General features: G+C 36.1%; 2 protein-coding genes across 2 annotated transcripts; one reads left to right on the top strand and one right to left on the bottom strand.

Moving 5' to 3' along the window:
* Positions 1-855: 855 nt before the first annotated feature.
* Positions 856-20,285, top strand: LOC8279523 (phosphatidylinositol 4-kinase alpha 1). Its single transcript, XM_048374551.1, has 26 exons — positions 856-2,248; positions 2,584-2,925; positions 3,019-3,180; positions 3,626-3,796; positions 3,959-4,117; positions 4,243-4,370; positions 4,486-4,792; positions 6,867-7,035; positions 7,333-7,550; positions 8,831-8,989; positions 9,102-9,284; positions 9,552-10,073; positions 10,176-10,535; positions 11,532-11,746; positions 12,404-12,584; positions 13,022-13,158; positions 13,417-13,567; positions 15,044-15,310; positions 15,812-15,889; positions 16,014-16,061; positions 16,598-16,770; positions 16,864-17,059; positions 17,837-17,977; positions 18,996-19,204; positions 19,521-19,682; positions 19,777-20,285. The coding sequence occupies exons 1-26, from the start codon at positions 1,211-1,213 to the stop codon at positions 20,033-20,035; spliced, it is 6,135 nt and encodes a 2,044-aa protein (XP_048230508.1). The 5' UTR covers positions 856-1,210; the 3' UTR covers positions 20,036-20,285.
* Positions 20,286-22,290: 2,005 nt separating this feature from the next.
* On the bottom strand, positions 22,291-25,045 carry LOC8279524 (polyol transporter 5). Its single transcript, XM_002519037.4, has 3 exons — positions 24,621-25,045; positions 23,961-24,307; positions 22,291-23,639 (listed from the first exon to the last, which is right to left on the bottom strand). The coding sequence occupies exons 1-3, from the start codon at positions 24,772-24,774 to the stop codon at positions 22,521-22,523; spliced, it is 1,620 nt and encodes a 539-aa protein (XP_002519083.2). The 5' UTR covers positions 24,775-25,045; the 3' UTR covers positions 22,291-22,520.

The following is a 25,045-nucleotide window of genomic DNA, read 5'->3' as shown; positions in this document are numbered from 1 at the left end:
CGCATCTTCATTTCACACCCTTCTTTTCTTATTTAAATTAAAAACGTCTTTCCAATTCAACATCTTCTTAGTTGTCTTTTTTTTCTTTCTGCAATTTGATTCACATTCTTTTTTCTTTTAAATTATAATTTCTAGTAATAGTTCTATAATTGGACTGAACCACCTAGTTTAATCAAAACTCATTATCAGTTTGGTCCAATTTTATATAATAATTGAATTATATGATCCAACTATATTAAATAATATAATTTAGAAAACAATCGGTGCCTATTGATCTGTTTAAACAGTAAAAAGGAATTAAAAAAATAAATTATAACATCCAAAACTGAATGGTCTTGCATTACTCCATTAATATTTACAATTTATTTCCTTTCAGATTATATATTTTACTTAAATATTATGACCATATATATACGTATATTTAAATTTGTTATATAATAATTATTTCCGCATCTATTCTAAAATTTATAAATTTAAACAAAATCAATTAGTTTAAAATTTATATAGATTTTATAAATTTTAATATTTGGATTCAACATAAAATTAATACATTCCTATTTAATCTTAATAATATTTTAGCATAATATAAATTTATTGAAAGTAATATTAAATTTTAAAAATATTATAACAATCTGATGGTAAATTTTGAAGAATGAGTAACATAGATTTAGACTATTTTTTGTTTATCACATTAGAAAATTTAAGTTAAATTCTTATTAAAATCTCTTCAGATTTTAATAACATTTAATAATTTATTATAACCCTATTATATTTATCATTTTCAAATAACAATAAATAAATAATTTTTATTAAACCGATAGACTAACAGTTTAACTGATCCAATCAGTTAAACCAATAAATAACATTTAACCGGTTCACTGACCCATCCGGTTTTCAAAACATTGATTCCAAGAGAATCCAAGCATGAGGGAGTGACAAATTAAAGAATAAAAAGGAGAAAAGAGGATCCAAGACAGGCGCGACAACTGTTACTCTAACAAGAAACCCACAAAAAAAAAAAAAAAAAAAAGAGGTCAAAAACCAAAACAGAGCAGAAAAATTCACAAATACAAAATGGCAACAACTAAAACAGCTACCAACAGCGACCTTACCATCGCCATTAACATGCCTCCATTTCCATTCTGTAAACCCTAAATCGCACCCTTCTACACACCACATTTCCCAAATTAACCTCTCTAGATTCAACAAAATGGAGGCATTGATCGAACTCTGTGACCTAATCTCGCAAAACCCTGCGCAATTCACCGACAAACTCACCTGGATTTGCAACCGCTGTCCACAACCCGATTTTTTCTTAATCGGATCATCGACATCATCATCACCTAGGGTTTCACGTTCTCAACTCAACGCAATCCTCGCCGTTTCTAGGTTCCTCTCAAAATGCTCTAACAACAACACCGATCACAGACCTGAAGCAATTATCCTCGAGTTTTTCCGCTCCATTCCGACGTCGTTTTCACAATCCTTTTGGCCTCAATCTTTCACTCTCGACTCGATCTCATCTTTTTTCGTTGATTTTTTAGGTTACGTGTCGACGGCAGCGCAATCATCGCCTGATTTCGCTACTGAGATGGAAAGTTCCGTCGGCGACGTCGTTTTAGCAGCGATGAATATTTACAACGACAATTATAATGCCACTGACAATTTTGCTATTTCCAAGGCTTTTTTGCTCGCCTTAACTCAGAATTTCCCGCCAATTTTACAGTCTGATGCTGAGAAACTAATCACTTCTCTTCTTGATCAGTTTGATGTGTCCGTACAACAACAACAACAACAGCAACATCAAATTGGTATTATCAACTCTGAAACGACGTCCTCTCAGAGCTCCCCATTAAATGTTATTAATCAAAGCAATGAAGTTTCAATTTCAATGTCAAGTCCAGGGAATGATTTGAGCCACGTGTCAGGGTCAAGTAGTAATGCTAGTAGTATGATGTCATCAGCAACGTTAAATGGGAATCCTAATCATACTAATAATAACAGTGTAATGTGGAAAAGTGGGTTTGTTGAATCTATGGGAATAATGAATTTTGGTGGGTTTAATGACGGGTTTAGGCATCAGGTTGCTACTTTTGAAGAAGAGACTGTTGAGGGATTAGAGAAGCAAGTTATTGCTTTTAAGTTAATTGCACATGTTTTGGATCATGTTAAGATTAATAATGCTCTTTTAATGAGGTTAAGGTCTATTGCAAAGAAGCAGCTTCAATCTCTCTCTGCATTTCTAAAGGTAAATGGTAATGTTTGTATCATCATATTATTGATTAGATAATCTAACTGCATTAGTGTAATAAAAGTAGATAGTCGGAATTAGGTTATTGGTAATAGGTTGGTGTTATCTCTAGGAAAATCTCAAAGTTCAGTTTTTTGTTTACAGTTTCTATGTTCATATATACACATAGGTGAAACGTTGTTCCATTTGATATGAGTAGTATATTTAACTTCTTGTGGAATTTTGGTTTTTGCATTAATGATTGTTTATATGTATACTTCTTAGTGCTATAGGCAAAGGTAGGTAATATAAAATTCTTGAGTTTAATGATTGATAAGGGAAACTGGTGGCAGATAAGGAAGCGGGACTGGACCGAACAGGGGCAGCTTTTAAAATCTAGAGTCAATGCTAAACTGTCTGTTTATCAAGCCGCAGCTAGGATGAAACTTAAGAGTCTTGCATCTATTGATGCGGATGGGAAAACCTCCAAGAGGTTGGTACTTGAGACTCTTGCATTAATGATAGATGCCGCAGAAGCCTGTCTGCTATCTGTGTGGCGAAAGTTGAGAATTTGTGAAGAGCTGTTCAGTTCCCTTCTTACTGGCTCTGCACATATTGCTGTAACTAAAGGAGGTCAGCCATTGCGTGTTCTGCTTATTCGCCTCAAACCTCTTGTGCTGACTGCCTGTGCGCAGGTATCTGTTATGAGTGGGTTTTAAATCTGTATCTTAGATACTCAATCCAGATATCCAACATGATCTTTATTATTCAAATCCTGATTGTAACAGGCCGAAACATGGGGAGGCGGTCAGGGAGCCATGTTTGAAAGTGTCAAGAATACAAGTTGTCAGATAATTGAATCTGGCTGGATCAAGGACAGGTCTCCTGTTGACACATTTATCATGGGACTAGCCACAAGCATTCGTGAACGAAATGATTACAATGAACAGGTCTGTTTGTATTTTTAGGACCCAATTTCTGCATATTAATGGATATGATTTAGCTACATGCTTTCTGCAAGTGATTAAGAAAATGCATTGAATAGTTTATCAATGAAATAAAGGAGCATGGCATTTCTTATATCTCTGATGTCAAAATTTTATAGTTTAGTGTTGATAGTAGCTGCTTTACTTCTCTCTGAATTTTTGCGACTTTCTTTTTCAGTTGTAGTCCCCATTGGTAAGAACATTATCTATTTGTGCTCCTGATGTTATTTGAGTTCAATGATTAATAATTTCAAATGCTCGTGCATATGCAGTGTGATCAGTAGGGTTTTTGTCATTTTATTAAGCAGCCTTTTCTGCTTTGATTAATGCATAGTCAGGATTCTGTTCTTTGTTCATTAATTTGCATCGTTGAGTTTCACTGTTTGCTTACAAGTCATGCTACGCTCAGGTTGACAAGGAGAAGCAGGGAGTTCCTGCTGTCCAGCTGAATGTTATACGTCTGCTAGCTGATCTAACTGTTGCTGTTAGCAAGTCTGAAGTGGTAGACATGATACTGCCACTTTTTATTGAAAGCTTAGAAGAGGGTGATGCTTCTGCTCCTGGTTTATTGCGCCTCCGAGTATGGAATCTTTGCCTTAAGAGCTTGCAATAACTGAATATAGACTCCATGTCCTTAAGTTCTTTTCTTTTTTTCTTCTTTGAGACGTTGGCAATCTTCCACCATAGCTTATTTAATTTGGTGGCTTAGTTTTCTGACTTCTTTTGCCCTAATGAATTGCAGCTTCTTGATGCTGTATCTCGCATAGCAAGTTTAGGTTTTGAGAAGTCTTATCGTGAGACTGTTGTTCTGATGACAAGAAGTTACTTGAGTAAACTATCTGCTGTAGGATCTGCTGAAAGCAAAACATTGGCACCAGAAGCCACTACAGAACGTGTTGAGGTATGTGATCTCTCTGAGTATGAGTTATTCGTGGACTCTTGTTTGACAATTTATGTTATACATAAAGCTTTTGCTAAACAGTTTATCTTACTAAATGATTGCTCACTGTTTCAATCATATTCTAGACTCTTCCTGCAGGATTTCATTTGATTGGTAAGGGCCTTACAAATATGAGATTGCGTTCAGACTACCGTCATCGTTTGCTTTCTTTGTGCTCAGATGTAGGCTTGGCTGCTGAATCTAAAAGTGGAAGGTAAAGATTATTTCCATTATATGGATCTTTAGTTTTATTGCTCATCAGAGCTTTTTTGATTTCACTGTTGCATTTTTTATTCAGAGATGACCTGTCTGATACTCCAATTGTGCAGGAGTGGAGCAGATTTTTTGGGACCATTACTGCCTGCAGTTGCTGAAATATGTTCTGATTTTGACCCTACTGTAGATGTGGAACCATCACTCTTGAAGCTATTTCGAAATTTATGGTTCTATGTTGCTCTTTTTGGGTTAGCACCTCCTATACAGAAAATTCAACTACCAGTAAAGTCAGTTTCAACTACTTTGAACAGTGTGGGAAGCATGGGTGCAATTTCTCTTCAAGCAGTGGGTGGACCATACATGTGGAATGCACAGTGGTCTTCTGCTGTTCAGCGTATTGCACAAGGGACTCCTCCTCTTGTAAGTTGTTTGTCGAATGGTTATTCCATAATACTCTTACGGTGTCTTATCAAAGTATTTCTTCCTTTTTGCCCAATATTTTATTGAATGCAGAATTTTCTATATGGATCATATTCTTTCAAAAGCTGCTCCAGCAGATTTTCTTGGAATGCATATCATATTTTAATAGGCAGTAGGTCTATTAGAATATGCCTTTTTATGTCTTACGCCTGTCATCATTTTACTTCATCTCTTGCTTCAAGCCACAATGTTGCTGTCCTGGAATGAAGTATTGCGTTGCTTATTGTAATTGTTCTGTTAGAATATGGTTCTTTCATTGTGTGCCTAACATTGTTCTTAATATTGACATGGGAAAATTGGAACTCTTGAATAATGCGATGTTGCTAGAACATGCTTTGCACTGTTGTTCTTGCGATGTTGCTTTAATATAACGTTTTTATATTAGAGCAAACTGCATTTGATTTGTTTCTAGCAAGTCATTTGTTTACAACTAATTGGAGCAGAAGGAATCGGATTTATTAAATTTTTTGTTTATTTTAATTTTGATCCTTGATAAAATAAAAAGGAAAAAGGTAACAACTAGGTAGTAGCAATTTTTTTATTCTAAAACCAGGTCACTTAAAAGTGATTTCAGTTGAATTGCTGATGCTTTTTGAGGATTACACAATGTCTATGCATTTCAATTGAGTTACTTTTGGCTCCAAACATGTGAAACAAAAAGGAAACTGAATTCTATTTATTTTAGTTAACCCATGGTACCCCCAGCTGAGTGTAAGCCGACATAATGCTTTGGTAAAAAAAGTGCTGTCTGATTGATCACCTTTTCTTTTTGTTTGCCCTTTTGGTTACACATGGTATTCTGAACTCTGCTTGACATGTTCCACAGGGTAATCTGAAATCTTTATGATGCCTTTTCATACCATTCAGACTGAAATTAGACATAATAATGCTACTGGAAATATTTCCAGCGAGTAGTACTAAGTTTTATTGAAAATTTTCAACTCAAATATGATTAGAGAGTCCAATGTTGAGAGTGGAGTGAATGAGTTTGAGCAGAATGTCCAACATGACATTGATTGGATTGCGCAACAAAAATAAATTTGACATGATGTTGCCGGGACAATTTGGTTGGTTTAGTGTGAAAAGGTTTAAGCAATTTGCATGCTACAATTTCAAGGGCAGTTTATTTTGTTGAAAGGATGTTATAGGGTATCCAGAAATTTCTACATTTTGCAAATTCTTATTTTCTAAAGGAATTGGAGCTTTATGCATTGGGATTTCTTGCAAAAGAAAGATGGTTAGGCGAAATGATGGAAGCCTTTCTTGCATAAACAAAGAGCAGTGAAAGCAAGAAAACAGCTGAGGAAGTGACATCTGCAAAAGAGTACCCAACCTAAACCTGAAAGATCTGTGATCTTAGATCTATATAAAGATATATGATTCCTAGAGAAGGATCCATATTGCTGAAACCCGGTAGAATATCAACCGTGAGAAGAGATCATCTCGATTTGGGTAGCAGTAACTGATATTTATAGTATGTTGGGTCCCCACTGGTGATATAGCTATGTGTGAAAAATGAGTTGGTCCTGGACAGTTTCATCGTTTAATATGCTCATGGTCATAGATTTGAAGTACGTTGCCTGTTTACTATTGGAAAGTGGAACTTCTTTGTGAATATGGAGATGCTTGTCATTTAATTCTTATTCTACAACTGAATTACATTGTTACTGTTGAAAATTGGATCTTCTATTTGAATGGATGGATACTGTACTATGCTCCAAAATGTTCATGTGCCCTGGACATTTAATTGTCATTTAATTCTTATTAATTTATTGTAATTGGCTGACGCGAATTGTATCAAATACAATTTGGTTCTTATTAATTTATTGCAAATGGGCTAACACAATTGTATCAAATATAATTTGTTGTTAATTTTTTAAAATTGGCATTTTCAGCTTGTGTTACTTTTGCAACTAAGTTAATACCTATCTTTCTGCAGTTATTGCAATGAACAATTTTAACAATTAAAATATATCTAAATATCCAAACTTTTGACATTAAAACATTTCTAAAGGTTGTCAGCTCAGTTAAATGGCTTGAAGATGAATTGGAACTCAATGCTTTACACAACCCTGGAAGCCGTCGGGGCAGTGGCAATGAGAAAGCGGCTGTGACCCAAAGAGCTGCTCTTTCAGCTGCCTTAGGAGGGCGACTTGATGTTGCTGCTATGAGCACAATTTCAGGTTAGACAAGCCCCTTCTGATGTTTGTCATCTCAAATATGTAATCTTTCTTTTCTTCTCTTAGTATGTTTCGTCTTCTATTCTCAATAGAACTTCTGATTTCTAAAATGCCATTTTCCTTTTCCCATCAATTGATGGCTTGTGCTCTTCTTTGCTTTAGCTATCTAGAAAACTTGTTCTTCTAGGCCTTATTTTGTGCTGGATGTCTCCTTTATTAATGATCTTGAAACCAGATTTTTGTTGTTTCCCCAGTATATTTGATGCCTGCAGCATGCTTCTTGTCAATTTTGTCTTACAGGTGTGAAAGCAACCTATCTTCTTGCTGTTTCCTTCTTGGAGATTATTCGTTTTAGCAGCAATGGTGGCATCCTCAATGGTGGCAGTGATCTGACAGCTTCCAGAAGTGCATTTAGTTGTGTCTTTGAGTACCTAAAAACTCCAAACCTTACGCCAGCTGTCTTTCAATGTTTGACGGCAATTGTTCACAGGGCATTTGAAGCAGCAGTACTGTGGCTGGTATCAAGCAATCTTCTCCTTTTCTTGTGTTCTTCACATGCAGTGAACATTGAGTTATTATTCTTACACAAAGGCAGCCACTGTTTTCACAAACATATTTAATTATGTTCTCCCTAAAATGTCAATTTTTGAATAAGTTGATTGCACCTTCCTATTTGAAATTAGTTGTAGTCTTGTTTGTTTCCTTTTTCCCACATTTAAATCTGGTTTATAACTCTTGTTTCCTTTTGGGGTTTGAGTTTGAAATCTGGTAGAAAATCTGCCTTGTTTCTTTTCCTCTCACGCACCTCCGCACTATTACTGGTTCCAATAATTGAGCAGTATTACTTGTACCTCTATATGGATGTTTTGTACATTTATTTGTGCCCTCATGCCTCTGCTTGCCATTTTAGGGTGCCTAAAGGTTAAGATGTTTCTAGAATGCTTCAGGGATCAACATAATTGTCACTAACTGTTATGTGCCGCTGCCTGGTGCAATGATAGAAGTTCTGATTGCCAAGTGCAAGAGATATATTTAGACTTTAAGAATGTCCATTCATGCATTAGCTTTGAAGGCTTAGATGTTCACCTCTTATACGTTTGCTAGCAATGTTGGTAAATGGTTACACTTCTGTCTAAATTAGCATACATGCTGTGTTTATCTAATTAACTTCAGCAAATTCTTTCCCTCATTAAATGATTCATACATGTTCCTCTATTTATTTGATGGACTAATACAATTTTACAGTCTTACACTAGCAACAAATGAATACAAGATTGATGGTTGAAGATAATTTTAGAATGTGAATTGACTGATGTTTTATCTCCTTTATATTAGAAAATGAAATGATAAAACTGAATTGCTTCCCTTTGATGTAGGAGAGATTTAGATAACCTGTTCTATATTGATTTTTGCTGAAAATAAAGGGTTTAAAATTGAATCCCAGGTCTGCTTTGGCATAAGCTCAGATCTGAAACATAGGATTAGGAAAGGAAAGATAAGAAATCTTCTAATAGTCACACCTAGAAGCTCTTGAGAATAAAATTAAAGACTTCTAAAATAAATTTTAATTATTGTTCCAGCAAATCTGGAAATTAGATAAATTACCCTTTGGGCGTTGGAATACTAAATATTTAGACCAAAATTCTGAATCTCTTGATTCTTTGAATTCTGTTTTTCTTGATGTTTTCCTTATCTGCCTCACCCCTGCAGCATGATGTTTAGTTCGTTCCCCCCTGATCATTCTCTTCCCTCCCCTTATTGCTGTCTAAACTACATTGATGTGTTTGTATGACTTCAGGAAGATCGCATAAGTGAAACAGGCAAAGAAGCTGAGATCAGAGAATCTACACTTTTTGCTCATACTTGTTTTCTTGTTAAAAGCATGTCGCAGAGAGAGGAACACATCCGGGATATTACTGTAAACTTGTTGACTCAGCTTAGAGATAAGTTTCCTCAGGTAAAGTCACTTGATAATGCAACTATCTGTGATTGAACTATTTATCAATATTCAAATATATTACTGGTGCAGAATTGTTTGTTTTATTTGAACTAACTGGCTATTTGTGCAGGTTTTGTGGAATTCATCTTGCTTAGGCTCTCTGCTATTTTCAGTGCATAATGACTCACCTTCTGCTGTTGTAAATGATCCAGCTTGGGTAGTGACAGTGCGTTCTTTGTACCAAAAGATTCTGCGAGAATGGATCAGCATATCACTTTCATATGCACCATGCACTAGCCAGGGTCTGCTTCAGGTTGTTCTCATTATTAGTTACTAATTAAAAGCAAGCATCAATTTACATGTATGTTTTACGTTTGCTTTAATTGGTGAATAGATCAGCAGTTCTCCTGTACTATTAGTAAATTTAAATATTTTCATTGATCTGTTGAAAAATGCATTTGCACTCATCAATGGTGATGGTTTTCTTTCCTGTTATAGTTGGATTAACATTGACAGCATTTAGAAATACTCTTTTTATTGTCTTGATGGATTTTACTTTCTGTAATTTTGCATATAATAGGAGAAGCTTTGCAAAGCAAACACATGGCAGAGTGCACAACCTACAGCTGATGTTGTTTCTCTTTTAACTGAGATACGGATTGGCACTGGTAAAAATGATTGGACAGGCATACGGACAGCTAATATACCTGCAGTCATGGCTGCAGCAGCCGCTGCATCAGGAGCAAACATGAAACTGACAGATGCATTTAATTTGGAGGTTCTCAGTACTGGAATAGTTAGTGCAACAGTTAAGTGCAATCATGCTGGAGAAATTGCTGGCATGAGAAGGTTATATAACAGCATTGGTGGATTTCAACCTGGTAGCATGCCGAGTTTTGGTAGTGGTCTCCAGAGATTGATATCTGGAGCTTTTTCTCAACTGCCAAAACCTGAGGATGATTCATTTAATGAGATTTTACTAAATAAGTTTGTGCATCTTCTTCAACAATTTGTTAGTATTGCAGAAAAAGGAGGGGAAGTGGACAAGTCACAGTTTCGTGGTACTTGTTCTCAGGCGACTGCATTACTTCTCTCGAATCTGGTAAAAGAGTGCTTCTTTATTCTTATCCCCATACCTACTGGCTAATTTAAAAGAATTTTTTGGAGATAATTCTTCTTTCCTCTGATTTTTCTTTTTGATCAGGTTTCTCAGTCAAAATCTAACGTAGAGGGCTTTGCTCAACTTCTACGTCTTCTATGCTGGTGTCCAGCATATATTTCTACACCAGATGCAATGGAGACGGGTGTTTTCATCTGGACTTGGTTGGTTTCTGCTGCACCTCAATTGGGGTCTCTTGTTCTTGCTGAGCTTGTTGATGCTTGGTTATGGACTATTGATACGAAACGAGGCCTCTTTGCTTCTGAGCTGAAGTGCTCTGGACCTGCTGCAAAATTGAGGCCTCACCTTGCTCCTGGGGAACCAGAACTGCTGCCTGAAATTGATCCCGTTGAACAAATAATGGCACATAGACTATGGCTGGGATTTTTCATTGACCGTTTTGAGGTTAGGATTAATTGAAGTATTAGCAGTAACTAATTTTTAACTACATGTTCCGGTTTTGCTTTTTGACCATGTTATACTTTCTTCATTTACTGTTATTGGTAAATATTTTGTGCTAGTGATTCTTTATTTGGAATGTTTCAATTGCATTGTATCAGTGGATGAAAACTGTAAAGTCACTGGAAATCCTGATGAAGGTTCTAAATAATTCTACAGAAAATTGAAATCTAAGAAAACGGAATAATGTTTTTCTTGGAGGCTTCTGAAGTACATGCATTTGAGTTTTTAAGGGGTCCCTTTATTTCCTTACTCTAAAACTCTATATGGGTTAATGGATCCCAAAGAAAAACATTGGGTGATGTCTTGGAATATTTTCTAGCATCTGTCCGAAAGAGAGACACAGGAAGAAGAATTGAGAGTGGGGGTGTTTGCAAAATGGATTTGATCTATTTGCTACAATATTATGGATATATGGCACAACATGGATCTATTTAGATTGCTTTGAACTCTAAATTTGTGGTGACAGAAGGATGGCAGTGTGGAATTGCAATGGTTACCATGAATATATCCTCCTGTCCTAGATACGATGAGAGATGTAATTGATGAGAAAGCTGTCCTCATTGTGAGTTTGTTCTTGGACTCAATTCTACTTTTTAGGTGCATGTAAATTCAGCAAAGTTTTGCATACATGAGCTGTCCATTTAAAAACAAGGGAAAAAGAAGAGAGGTTTACCTGGGTTATTGGGCCATTTGGTTCTTATGAAGCATTTGGTAGAGTATGGGAAAGTTGATTGCCTGGAGATTTTTGCATTGCACAATGTGCTCATGGGTTGGGGGGAGGGGTCTTGCATGGGGAGACAAATTTATCTGTTCAGATACTGCTGCTTTGACTTGTAGTTCCCAGCACCTTCATAAGTAGATAATATGTGTGTGCTTGTGGTTGTTATCTGATTCACTAAATATTTATAGTTTTCTTTACATTGCTGTTGGGCTGTATAGGTAATTCATCACAATAGTGTTGAGCAACTCTTGCTCCTTGGTCGGCTGTTACAAGGGACTATGAAATTGCCATGGAACTTTTCACGCCACCCTGCAGCTACTGGCACATTTTTTACTTGCATGCTTCTTGGGCTTAAGTTCTGCTCATGTCAAGGCCAGGGGAATTTGCAGGGTTTCAAATCAGGGCTTCAACTACTTGAAGACCGGATCTATAGGTGACTCAATTGACTATGAATCTATTCCTTTTCTTGCTGCATTCTGTTTTCACAACTTGTTGGATTTTCTTTTTTATCATGTATAGCAAGCTTTAGTGCAACTGGTATAGTTGTTCTTTCGGTGACCTATAGGTCACAAGTTTGAGTCATGAAAACAGCCTCTTTGCAAAATGTAAAGGGAAGGCAGCATACTATTTCTGCCAACCTCCTCTTACCCCTGCATTAGCCAGGGAGCACTTTGTGCACTGGGTGTCCCTTTATCATGTATGGATTGCTGGCAAGTGAAAGAACAATGCTCTGTAGTATTTTTGTTATGAAGGATGATCAGAGAATACAATAATAGGAAAAAATTAAAAGATAAAGAGGAGATTGCCTTGACAATCATTTGTTGGATAGGGAGAGAGATGTTGAAGCTTGTTAGCATAACTACTTGCAATATTGGTGTAATGAATGTACCTTCAGTTTTCTTACCATAGTGTTCAGTCGACCTTCATGTCTTCGTTCTTTTTTTTCTTAATCGTCTTTGTTCCTTTTTTCTTAAACATTTTTTTTCTCTGCCTTCAAGGGAAGGTGCAGAAAGCCCTTCATTTCATGTGATGAGTCCTGTAGTGTAATTTTGCATTTGAGAATTGAGAGCTTGTCTGGTGCATGTTTCAGGACCTGTTTGGGCTGGTTTGCTTTTGAACCTGAATGGTACGACATTAACAATATGAATTTTGCACAAAGTGAGGCCCAGTCTGTCTCTATTTTTCTCCACTATCTTTCTAATGAGCGAACAGATGCGCAATCTGATGCAAAAGGACGGGGACAAGAGAATGGAAATTCACTGGCTGATACAGTAAGAGAATTATTTTTGCATCACATACATTGATAATTATTTCGCATCATATGCATTTATAGCCATTAATCAGTTCGAGACTTTATTCTTCCATATGACAATATTGCTCCATTCTTCCCCAGATTTTTCTGACCAGTGATACAACTTGCTTAATGGAAAATGTAGTGCTGCAAATTACATTTATCAACAACAGGGATCTCTTCACTTGCTGAAGACGCTTCTATTTTCATTTTTATTACATTTATTATTGCAATCTTATGAAGTCATGAGATGCTCCCATGTCATTTCTTCAAATGAACATAATAGAGAATACTTCAGTTAATTTTAGTAGGGGGAAGGTGCAGAAATTATTTATTATGGATGGGGTTATTGGTTTCTATTGTTGTATGAAGTTTGTTGGTTGTATTGCAGTTCACAAATGAATTAAATAATTGCAGACTGATCAATATCATCCGGTTTGGGGCCAAATGGAGAACTTTGTTGTTGGAAGAGAAAAACGGAAGCAGCTGCTTCTGATGTTATGCCAACATGAGGCTGACAGGCTTGAAGTTTGGGCGCAACCTACTAACTCAAAGTAACTTCCTGTGTACTATTGACAACTTCATATTTCTTTCAATGACAACAGTTTCATTGGGTGTTTGCTTTCTGCACAGACCCATTAAGATATTAATGAGCTGTCTCAATATATTTTCAAATGGGTTCATATGAATGCAAGGGAAAGTTCTTTTTGGCGGGGGTGGGGGGGTTGTTTGCAGCCCAAGACAAAAACATCTTGTCAATGTAAAGTATTTACAGATCTTGAAAATCTTTGTATGTTGGCATTTATTTCCAGGGAAAGTACATCTCGGCCTAAAATAAGCTCAGAGAAGTGGATTGAATATGCTAGGATTGCTTTCGCCGTGGACCCTCGGATTGCAATGTCTTTAGTCTCAAGGTTCCCCACTAATGTTTCTCTAAAGGCTGAAGTTACTCATCTTGTTCAGGTATGTTTGCAATTGCTAATAACATCAATTAAAAGGGGAGACAATTGATAATGTTTTGCGTAAGGATGAGTAGTTATATATTATTTGAAGTAAGGATGAGTAGTTATATATTACTTGCTGATCAGTAGATACTTCCATTGAGGAACATGATCTTTCATAAGACACTTTTATTTCGGAAAATGATCTTTGTTATTTTTAACTGTTAGTCATTTTAACTGAAATCACGAAAGCTATAAGAGGATACCTATTTGAAATTGGTCATAGGAACTATGATCACATGAAATTGGAAAGCATTTTGCTGCAAAATTGTCTGCAATCATTGTTTCAAGCACTAATGTGGGAAATTACGGACTATTATAGTACTATTGATTGGATAAAGTTTGTACCTCATCCTTTTCATAAAAGACCAAAAAAAGAAGGTGAAAATATTCTATCAGAGATGTCATAATTCAAGCATGATATGTGCAAAACTTTGGAGTTTCATTGAACTTAGCTTCCATTTCCTAATGTGCAAAATTAGGTCTAATCAGCGCATGTTATTGAAGCAAAATCCAGCTTGTAAGAAAGCAACAACCCAATGGATGGAGCATCTTTTTTAAATAAGGAAATTCATAAACATGCGAGGAGATGTTATTGGAAACAAAGATTGGACAACACCATTAGGCTCTATTCACTAATTAAGACAGAGTTTCAAGTTTTATAAAGCACCAGGACTTGACTAACGGGGAACAAGCACTAGAACTTGATGGGATGGGATAAAAAGTATCAGGACTTGAATAAAAAACACCTGATGACAACTAAAAGACTAAATATATTTTCCTGTTAAATCCATTTCGCTTTAAATTATCAGTAGTTACCAAGAAACACTAAAGTATGATTCAAGATTAGCTATAATTTATCTCTTGAAAAGGGAAATCAGCCTTCTATTGAATTTTTATAGTAATTGCTAACTTCTCTTTTTATTCTTTTTTATTTGAGCTTCCAATTGGCTCAATTTGCATTTATGATCAGTATCGTGGACCTTCCATCTTTGTTTGGTAGTTATATACCATTACTGCTACCTCTACAGAAGCCTTATCTTGCCTTTTCTAATCTCTCTCTACCTACCTCTGTCTATTTATCCATATATCTACCTCATGTGGGCATGCGATACAGGGAGATGTCGATGTCTAATGATAATCTATTCATTTAAGTGGAAATGGCCATTTCATCATTTTGTTTCAGTTGAGATTAGCATTGGAGAAGATCTTGCTATTTGTACTAGATGCTTCACTATTACATTAACTGATATAGTATAAGAAAGAATGATAATGTCTTGTAAACTTACAATTTGGGACAGCATTTTCTTGCTATGCTAAAAAATTTAATGGAATTAGCATTGTTTTGTGATGCTAGCCCCACATTTCTTATTTTATGAATTAGTTCATGTATCTTACTTGATTTACCACTTTAATTTTACTGGTTGTTTCCTTGCAGTCTCGTATTGTGGACATCCGCTGCATACCCGAAGCATTGCCATATTTTGTCACCCCGAAGGCTGTTGATGAAAATTCAGTGCTTTTGCAACAGCTGCCACACTGGGCTGCTTGTTCAATTACACAAGCTCTTGAGTTCCTCACTCCTGCATATAAGGGTCATCCACGTGTCATGGCATATGTTCTCAGGGTTTTGGAATCCTACCCTCCAGAGCGAGTGACCTTCTTCATGCCTCAGTTAGTGCAGTCCCTGAGATATGACGAAGGGGTGGGTTACTTGATGAAAATGCTAATGCAGATGTCACTCATCGTTCATTTTACTTAAAATGCATGCTGTTGAGTTCAACCTGCTGGTTGGCTGGTTATGTTAGACGATTGCCTACTTGGTAGGGGCTTCATTGGATTTTGCCTAAATATTTAGGGGTTCAGTTAGGTGTTGTGCAATTCTAATTAACTTTGACCTGACTTTCTTTTCCTTGATATATCTCACCAAAAGAAAAATCCGTATTTGTTATTTTTAATGTTAATTTCTTTTTCTTCTTGGTTCACCATAAATGAAACTTAAATTTGCACAGGCTAGTATGACATCAGTAGGTTAATACTGGTATAATTTCGGAAACTTAGATTAATTATCATTATATTCTTTAGGTTTTTGGGTTAATCAAACTTGCTATAATAGATGGAAGTCACATCATTTTTCATGCCATATGCTAAAATAAAGTACAAGTGTATTCTTATGTATTGAACTTTTACTGAAATGGTTTTGCAGAGGTTAGTTGAAGGATATTTGCTCAGAGCGGCTCAAAGAAGTGACATATTTGCCCATATCCTGATATGGCATTTACAGGTGTTGAAGCCTTCATAATTTTACATGACTAAAATGGCTATACTCTTAACTGTTTTCTAAGGCTATACGAGGAAATACAACCACTCTCTTTCATTTTTCTTAAGAGCGTGTCTATGAATTGCAGGGTGAGACTTTTGTGCCGGAATCAGGAAAAGATGCTGCCTCTGGAAAGGTATGTCTTTATGGTCTTTATGGTTAAATTTATACTGTCAGAACTATTCATACATAAACAAAACTTAAACGCTTAAACATCGACCATATAGTTCTTAATTTGTAATCGAAGCTTAACATTTTTCTTTTAAATGTATTTATTTAATGATCTAATTGTCTAATTCATTAGTGTGACAATTACAAGTAGTAATGTTTATTCTCATTTCAATAAATTGCCATTTTTGGTGTTCGAAGCATATATGATGCATATTGAATTCGTGTTAAACGAGGAATTCAAGTATTTTTTTTTTTTTTTAAGGACTATCATTAAAAATGAGTATAACCTACTCTGTCTAATAACACTGCAGTTCCGAATTCGATTTGCTAGTTTTACTTGCAATCAAGTTGTCTTCCTGCATTTGCATCTGATATTCATTAGTTTATTAGATATTGGTGCATGTGTAGTATTTAAGTATCTATATATATATATTGATAAATTATCATGTCTAAAATGTATCCAATGCCTAGTAACCAAACATATACTTGATGTTATTTCAGAATAATTCCTTCCAATCGTTGTTGCCTATTGTGCGGCAACATATTATTGATGGTTTTACTCCAAAGGCCCTTGACGTTTTTCAAAGGGAATTTGACTTCTTTGACAAAGTCACATCCATTTCTGGTGTTCTCTTTCCACTTCCTAAGGAAGAACGTCGAGCTGGAATTCGGAGGTATGGTTCTAGTTTAGTTTGCTCATGCATTAGATTTTCAATTTTGATGTTTTATATCTTGCTGCTGAAGTTTATTTGGACTTCTGGCAACAGGGAATTGGAGAAAATTGAAATGGAGGGCGAGGATCTTTATTTACCTACTGCTCCTAACAAGCTTGTCAGGGGTATTCGAGTGGACAGTGGAATACCATTGCAATCAGCAGCAAAAGTTCCTATAATGGTAACATTTGATGTGGTTGACCGGGATGGGGATCAGAATGATATAAAGCCCCAAGCTTGCATTTTCAAGGTACACTTGTGAGTTTGTTAATAAAAACTTTGGATTAGCCAGACAGTCAACAATTGAGAATCCCCATGACGGAATATGATTCTTCTGTCAAATTTATTCTGTCAAATATTTGATACTTGACGAGCCATTTATCGTATTTCTTGAACATGATATTTCGGTGATGCTCAACATGTAAATTTTCTTTTAAATACGTAACTAAAAACTCGTTTTTCTTCTTTTACTCGTTGGAAGAAATCTGAACGATAACCTATATATCAAGTTATGGAGTAAACTAATTAAGAGCAGTTAGAATTAGATGAACATCGCTTGATTATTCTCAAAGTCTGTGTATGAAGTTTGAGTGCAAACAGTTTTGTGAAATATGAAATTTATCATTATAAATGCAGTTAGCTATATGAAAATATAGTATAAGCAATCACTTAACTTGCTACATTTAGCTGGTTACTATCCTCCATAGGGAAATATACAGTATTTGCACTAGGTTTATTCTTGAACGGTAATTTTTGTTTCCACCAAAGATTTCATTTTATATGGTTTACTTCACACAACTCTTATCACAATGGTGCTTGTGATATATCTTCTCCATGATGTGCATCCAATGCCAACTTCGCTGATGTTTTCTAAACTGTTGCTGAATCTCAATGGTTGTACGTGGGAGAATATTATTTCTTTGATTTAATTGCGTCAATCACCTATTTTATAAACCAAGATCCGAATTTAGATTACTGACTCTAATTGAAGCTGCATTCACATAATCGATGCTTCCATTTTTTAAAGGTTGGAGATGATTGTCGACAAGATGTTCTTGCACTTCAAGTGATATCACTTCTTAGAGACATATTTGAAGCAGTTGGAATTAATCTATATTTGTTTCCTTATGGAGTTCTTCCAACTGGCCCAGAGAGAGGTATTATAGAGGTAACATTTCTATACACTGCCTTGTGTTGCCATTATGACAAAATATACCAAATTAATGAGATATGTACTATTTCTGGATGATCATGAAATGATTCAAGTTTCATATCTCTGGTCGTCAGTTGATTCCTGTAATGCCCAATTATTCATTTTACTAAACTGGTTATTAGATTGGTCTAACAAAAATTAATTTACTTTTGATTTGCACTTCAGGGATTTATATACTTGTGCTTTCTTTGAAGGATGAGGCTGCATTTAGAATAGTTGCATGTACTTTTGATTTGCACTTCAGTGATTTTATTCCATTTTGAATATGTTGCATGTATTAAAAGTTGTTTCTATATCATAACTCTGGTATGGAATATATGCATTTTGTGTATGTTCCCACGATCTGCCTTCTGTTATATTGCCAGATTACATTGCATCTTGCGATCTATGATCAAGCAGTAGATTTATTTCTTGAGTTCTTTAGATTTTGAAGGGAGTATTGGAGAAGAACTAGGAAGAAATTGCAAATTTTCTGGTTGAATTTTTCTTGAAATTAATTAAATTTATTGCTTACTTTACAATGTCAGCATATCAATGGAGTAATATTTGATTGGTTGGACTTATTGTTCTTCTGTTTGATGCCTTCATTAGGAAACTTTGTATAATCAATGTATGATTTGATTTGATACTTGATGCCAGATGTTCATGGAATCTTGATCAGTAATAATTTATGTGGCTAGGTTTAAATAATTGCCAATCTGGGATTTTATATGCTGAAAATAGGCCCTGTCCTTGTTGGTGGTGAATAGTTTTCAGTCTTCTTCTGGGTGCATGCTATGCTAAACATGAGTCATCTAGTATACACTCTTCACATCTGAAATGAAACAAGTTGCTCACTGAATATGATAGGCTTCTCTTTTGATTTATGAAATGATAATGCTACTGTCTGGAACAATCTCTTTTTGCAAATGAAATATCTATAGTAATTAAATGTTCCTGTTCCTTTTCTTAGTACCTATTTCTAATCATACAGGTTGTGCCTAATTCCCGAAGCAGAAGTCAGATGGGGGAAACAACAGATGGTGGATTGTATGAGATTTTTCAACAGGATTTTGGGCCTGTAGGCTCTCCTAGTTTTGAAGCTGCTCGTGAGAACTTTATTATTAGCAGTGCTGGTTATGCAGTTGCCAGTCTTTTGCTCCAGCCGAAGGATAGACATAATGGGAATCTTCTCTTTGACAAGTATGAGATCTTTTTCTTTTTCCATTTTTTTTTTTTCGGTTCTACAATATTTTTGATTTTAATGGCCAGATAATCGAGTTATTACAATCACATCTATAATCGTGCCAGATAATCTTATTTAAAAAGGAAGATGGTATACCTAACACCAGTGGGTTTAATCAATTACTTAGTTCATGTTATTTTTTAGTGAAATTCGACTAATTCTTGTTGTAACATGCAAGTTGTGGGAGACTTGAAAGGAATTTAGAGAGAAAAAAAAGAAAAGAGAAGAAAAGATGACCAGTATAATATTAATTGACAACATATATCGATGCAGTGTGGGAAGGCTTGTTCATATTGATTTTGGTTTCATCTTGGAAACATCGCCTGGTGGGAATATGCGCTTCGAGAGTGCACACTTCAAGCTGAGTCATGAGATGACTCAGTTACTAGATCCATCTGGTATTATGAAGAGTGAAACCTGGTTCCAATTTGTAAGGTATCGTGCATATATTTTCTTGGATTTTCCATGCATGTTTTAATGAATAAATATTGCTGGAAACTGAGTGCTTGATTGTCTCTATGGTCCGCAGCTTGTGTGTCAAGGGATACCTCGCAGCCCGTCGTTACATGGACGGGATAATCAATACTGTGTTGTTGATGTTGGATAGTGGATTACCTTGCTTCAGTAGGGGTGACCCAATTGGAAATCTTCGCAAGAGATTTCATCCTGAGATGAGTGACCGTGAAGCTGCCAATTTCATGATCCGCGTATGCACAGACGCCTACAACAAGTGGACAACTGCTGGCTATGACTTGATACAATATCTGCAGCAAGGCATTGAGAAGTAAAGGGAAATCATACAGCTCAAAGTAAATTGTACATGATCGCTTGTAATTTTGTAATTTTTTTTTTTTCTTTTCTTCTTTTTAGTCTTGCAGCTGTAATTCTTTTCAGGGGATTTCCACCTTAGAATGCTGAGGTAAAAGATTGTAGAAACAGGATTTCTTTGTAGCTTAGTGGTGGGATTCCCATTGAGGTTTGTAAAAGTACAGAATTATTTTTATCTATTTGTTAATGAAATTTGTAGTGCCTCAAGAAGATGAAACAGGTTGAACAGCTTGGCTAAAAACTGCAGCAGCCTATTTTTGTCTTCTCCTCTCCAGGTACATCACATGTCAACAGACTGGAAAGAGGCTAATTTGGAGTTCCTGACTTAAAATTGTTAGTGAATGATGAAATTTTCAAAAGTAAATAGTTAGTATATGAGATGCTTTGACGTCCACTTGGAAGATACATGTGACCTCTCGGTGCTTAATGCTAGCTGGATGTCCAACTTGCACTTTTGGGTATTGTAATGTGGGTTCCTAGACATACGGGAATAACCCACTTGCTGCCGAATGCTCAGTCCATTTCAAATGAACTTGAACGTCATCCTCTTATATTTGTCCAGGTTCATATTTTATTCAAATTGGATTATAACACCAAAAAAAGCTTACCCCAAGTTAACTTGACTCTTCAATTATATGATTACTGATAATTGTACTTTTGGGGTCAAAATGAGAAGTAGAGAATATAGAAGTATGTTCTATTCGGGATAATTCTCCATTGTGTGGTATTGATGTTTGGATTAGGCATAAGAAGGGTGGAGGAAGTTGGACAAGCTCGATCCAATTGCATAAGTACCCGCCCTATACTTCCCGTTAGTGCATTATAATAGCATTGGGTCCCCTTAGGCCTTAGGTGCGATCTCAATGGAATCAAGTATAAGAGAAAGAGCTGTCAGATTCCTGTACATAATATTTAATTATGCATGGACCATATCTCCTTGATTCAAGACAAGAATCACATGCTTCCTCTCTGCCCATCACCTTCACGTCCCATTTCTTTTTTCGTAGAAACTTCACCGTGGAACTATGCAATGTGGGTTGTGATCTATTTTTATTTTTTCTTAACAACGACATCCATGTTTTTGAGTTCATTGTTCAAGTATCAGATCAATGAGACCATTTTCCATTGCTTCTCTACTATGGCCTGTGCCTCTTTTATTCAATGCGTACCTATGAGCATGCTTGCCATTGGACTGAATGATGTGTCTCAAAATCTAAAGAAACTAGAGCAAGTTATGACGAGCACAGAAAATAAGTAAGCTAACCTTCTTCCTCGACAATGACTCATTCTTTTGCAATTTTCATTAGATGGTACAAGTTAATTTAACATATTAATTTTTAAAGAAGTATAGTAGAAGCAAACATATGAAATAACTTTTTCATAACCAAAATTGAGATATTGACAAACAAAGCTTGTGTACCACTCACCACAATGGGATGGGAGGGTACTAATGGATCCACCTCTTTCCTCCTTGTCACTCTCACTATACTACACAATAATTTTAAAATACAACCAAGAGAAATTCTCAAACCAAAATCAAGAAAAAGAAATTACAAGAATAAGAGTTGCAATGACCCTTTAGGCTTGACTTTTGATTACTTTAGTTCATAATAGCCACCCGATAACCAAAACAAAAACAAAAAACAGACCACTCATTTCAACAAGCAATCCACCCACACACATGATAAACCATCTCCTCTGGTCATACAAGAAAAGAAAATGGGGAAAAAGTAGAGAAAGAAAATGATGTATTTGTTACCAAATAGAAAACAATCAATTATAAAGAAACAAAACCCTTTTGTCCACAGACCTAAATGCTTGTTCTTTCTTGAAAGTCCAGTCCATGCGCTGTGCTATGGCGTGCAAATTAATCCACCAAATTACTTAGCAATTAAAACCTAACGGGCCACCAAATACGCATTTGTGGTCAACTTTTCCCTCCCTAATAATTGGAGTTTGTCATTACTATTTTCATGGATGTGTGATTATTCCACATCATTTTTATCTTTATTTTTATTACTATTGCCTCGTGAAATATTTTCTACATTCTCGCTCATAATCATCCCATTTCTTTTCAATCAAATTCAGAAAAGACAACTATTAATGATAATTAAACACGTTCCTTAGCTGATCACAGAAATAAAGTAATATGCTAATCCTTCATGAATTAAGTACTTGCCTATTTAGAAAATTGTCAATGGAAAACTAACAAATATTTTTCAGAATACTATCTCCTTTGTTTCCCTTCATTTATATATATATTTTGGTTAATTTTTTTGGGATTTTCCTTGCATACAAAGCTTTCAATTTCCATCTCAAGCATGAACCTGACCAACTTCAAAACGAAGGGGCTTTTGGAAAAAAAAAAAAAAAAAAAAAAAAAAAAAAAAAAAAACTAATCTAACATTTCGAGTAGGTTGATTTACTAAATTACCCTTCGCCTAATTAAGCTGTATTAGTATTATTAGCAACACTAGTAGCAGTACCCATCTGGATTTGACCATTAGTTTCACCATGGAATTCCGCCTTATTCAATTTTTCATCTTTTGCAGCAGACCTCCATTTGATAAAATGACCAAAAAGGACCTCCATATCCTCCAATGTTCTTCCTTGTGTCTCGGGCAAACATGTAAAAAAGAAAGTCCATGCCACTGAAGCTATCGCCGCAAATAAGAAAAACGCGCCGCCAATCGTTATCCCTTTATACAACGAAATAAAAGTAGTGGATATTACCCCACTCGTTACTCTGTTCACTGCCACCCCCATACTCGCACCTTGAGCGCGTAGCCTCAACGGAAAGATCTCAGAGCTGTAAACCCATGTTATGGGTCCCATACCAATCGAGAAAAACGCTACGTACGCTAATATCATGGCTATGCATAATGCAACAGCCCACGTTAGCTTCTCGTGCGAATGATCGATAACGGTCAACGAAAATCCGAGGGTTGCCAATGAAAAGATCATCCCGGCTACACTACTTAAAAGCAATGGCCGTCGTCCGATCCTGTCCAGTAAAAACGTAGCCACTAAGATGAAAATAGTCTTCACAAATCCGACGGCCACGGTTGCAAGTAATTTATCATTGTCTGATCTGATACCAGCCTTTTCAAAGATACGTGGGCTGTATAAAACGACAGCGTCAATGCCTGAAGCTTGTTGAAAGAAGTGAATGCCAATAGCACAAACTAAGATGTGACGAACGGACGGTGTAGGATGAAGCAGCAGTTCTCTCCATACACCTTCACCGTGCGACTGTCTTTGCACTTGGACGACGTCGTCATTGCAATCTTGGGGAATGCCAGCAGCTTGTTTGATGTCAGCCAGTCTTGCTTGAGATTCTTCCATGGAGTCTGAGGTCCTGTCTAGAACTCGTTTGGCATCGCCTAGTCGACCTTGGAGAACTAGCCAACGTGGTGACTCCGGCATGGCTAGAACTATTACAGCAAGGATAACTGATGGAACTGCACCTACTCCGAGCATGAATCTCCATCCCAAGTGAGTTGGGAGCTTGGAAAATGCAAAGTTTGATACATAGCCGAGCAAGATGCCTGCGTTAATAAACACCTGCAATTTTATTTTATTTTTTGAAAAAAAGTTAGTCAAATCTAACATGATACACACAGCTAATTGAAATTCTGTCATTTTAGCATACAGGATAACACGCTTAATTAATGAAAATTGCATGTTATATGTAAATAGTAGGCTTGCTAAATGACACTTTATGGATGAACTTGTATATTTCATTATTAGTATGTTTCTTTTTGTCATTTTTTTTGTTTCAGTAAGGGAACAGTTTGCAATTGAAATATAACCTCTTTATAGCAGTAATTAATTCTTTCAAGAGAAGAACTATATATATACATATATATGTTTATAAACACGTACTTCAGGGAATGATGTCAGGAATCCACGAGATGATGCTGGAGACACCTCCGCGGTGTAGACCGGAGCAATCATAAGGGCGTACCCGACTCCAATTCCGGCCACGAAGCGTCCGACCATGAGGAAAGCGTAGCTGGTAGCGAATCCCATAAGAAGAGCTCCGACAAAGAAAATAGCCCCAGCTACCACGATGGTGTACCGGCGGCCAATCCAGTCAGAGGTTCGGCCAGCTGCGGCTGAGCCAACAAGTGAGTACAGGTTAAGTGTACCCACCAGGATTTCTACTTGAAGATCAGAGAGTCTGAATTCATCTTTGATGTAGATTGCAGCTCCACTCATTACACCAATATCTACCAACAAACAATAAAACAACACTTCAAGTTTACCAAACTTATCTAAACAAGAAAACATGTCAAAGAGAAAGTTTGCATAGAAAATGAATCTGTATGGTGGAAGACATGTAATATGCAATACATGATTAAAAAGAATGATTTAAAGGGTTGTTAAACTGGCCAGTAACTCAGCACTGATCGAATATTCTTATGCAGACGGTCAGAGTTCAAATCTTGAAGGTTCTTTTGCTCTTTGAAATTTTTGAGATACTAAAAGAAGTAAAGAAAAAGTAGACAAGGGGAGAGAGAGAGAGAGAGAGAAGACACTCACCATAACCAAGTAAGATAGAGGTCATGGAAGCCAATATAGCACAAGCAAGAGCAAACTTGTTTCTCTTAGGTTTCTTTGGAGGATCAAAATCTGCAATTGTTTTATTACTAATTGGAGCAGGTTGGGTGCTGCTGTCTGCGTTTACACCAGCCATCACTCTTTAGCTCTAGTGTCAGAGAAGGAAAGATGATAGAATATACAGAGAGAGAGAGAGAGAGAGATTGGATGAAGTAATGTTATAATGCTTAGGAGTTAGGATAAACTCAAACAGCCATGAAGAGCAGAGCTTGGGGATGCAGCTCCAAAGGAAACCCGGTGTTGCTTAAATAGACCATAAAAGGGCTTGATGTCATTATCTTGTAATAATTCTTTTTCTAAAAAAAAAAAATGAAAACTGTAAGAATGTCATGAATTTTTGTGACCTG

Source organism: Ricinus communis, chromosome 5 (assembly GCF_019578655.1).
Source record: "Ricinus communis isolate WT05 ecotype wild-type chromosome 5, ASM1957865v1, whole genome shotgun sequence".
Classification (NCBI taxonomy): domain Eukaryota; kingdom Viridiplantae; phylum Streptophyta; class Magnoliopsida; order Malpighiales; family Euphorbiaceae; genus Ricinus; species Ricinus communis.
This window is presented reverse-complemented; position numbering and strand designations above follow the sequence as displayed.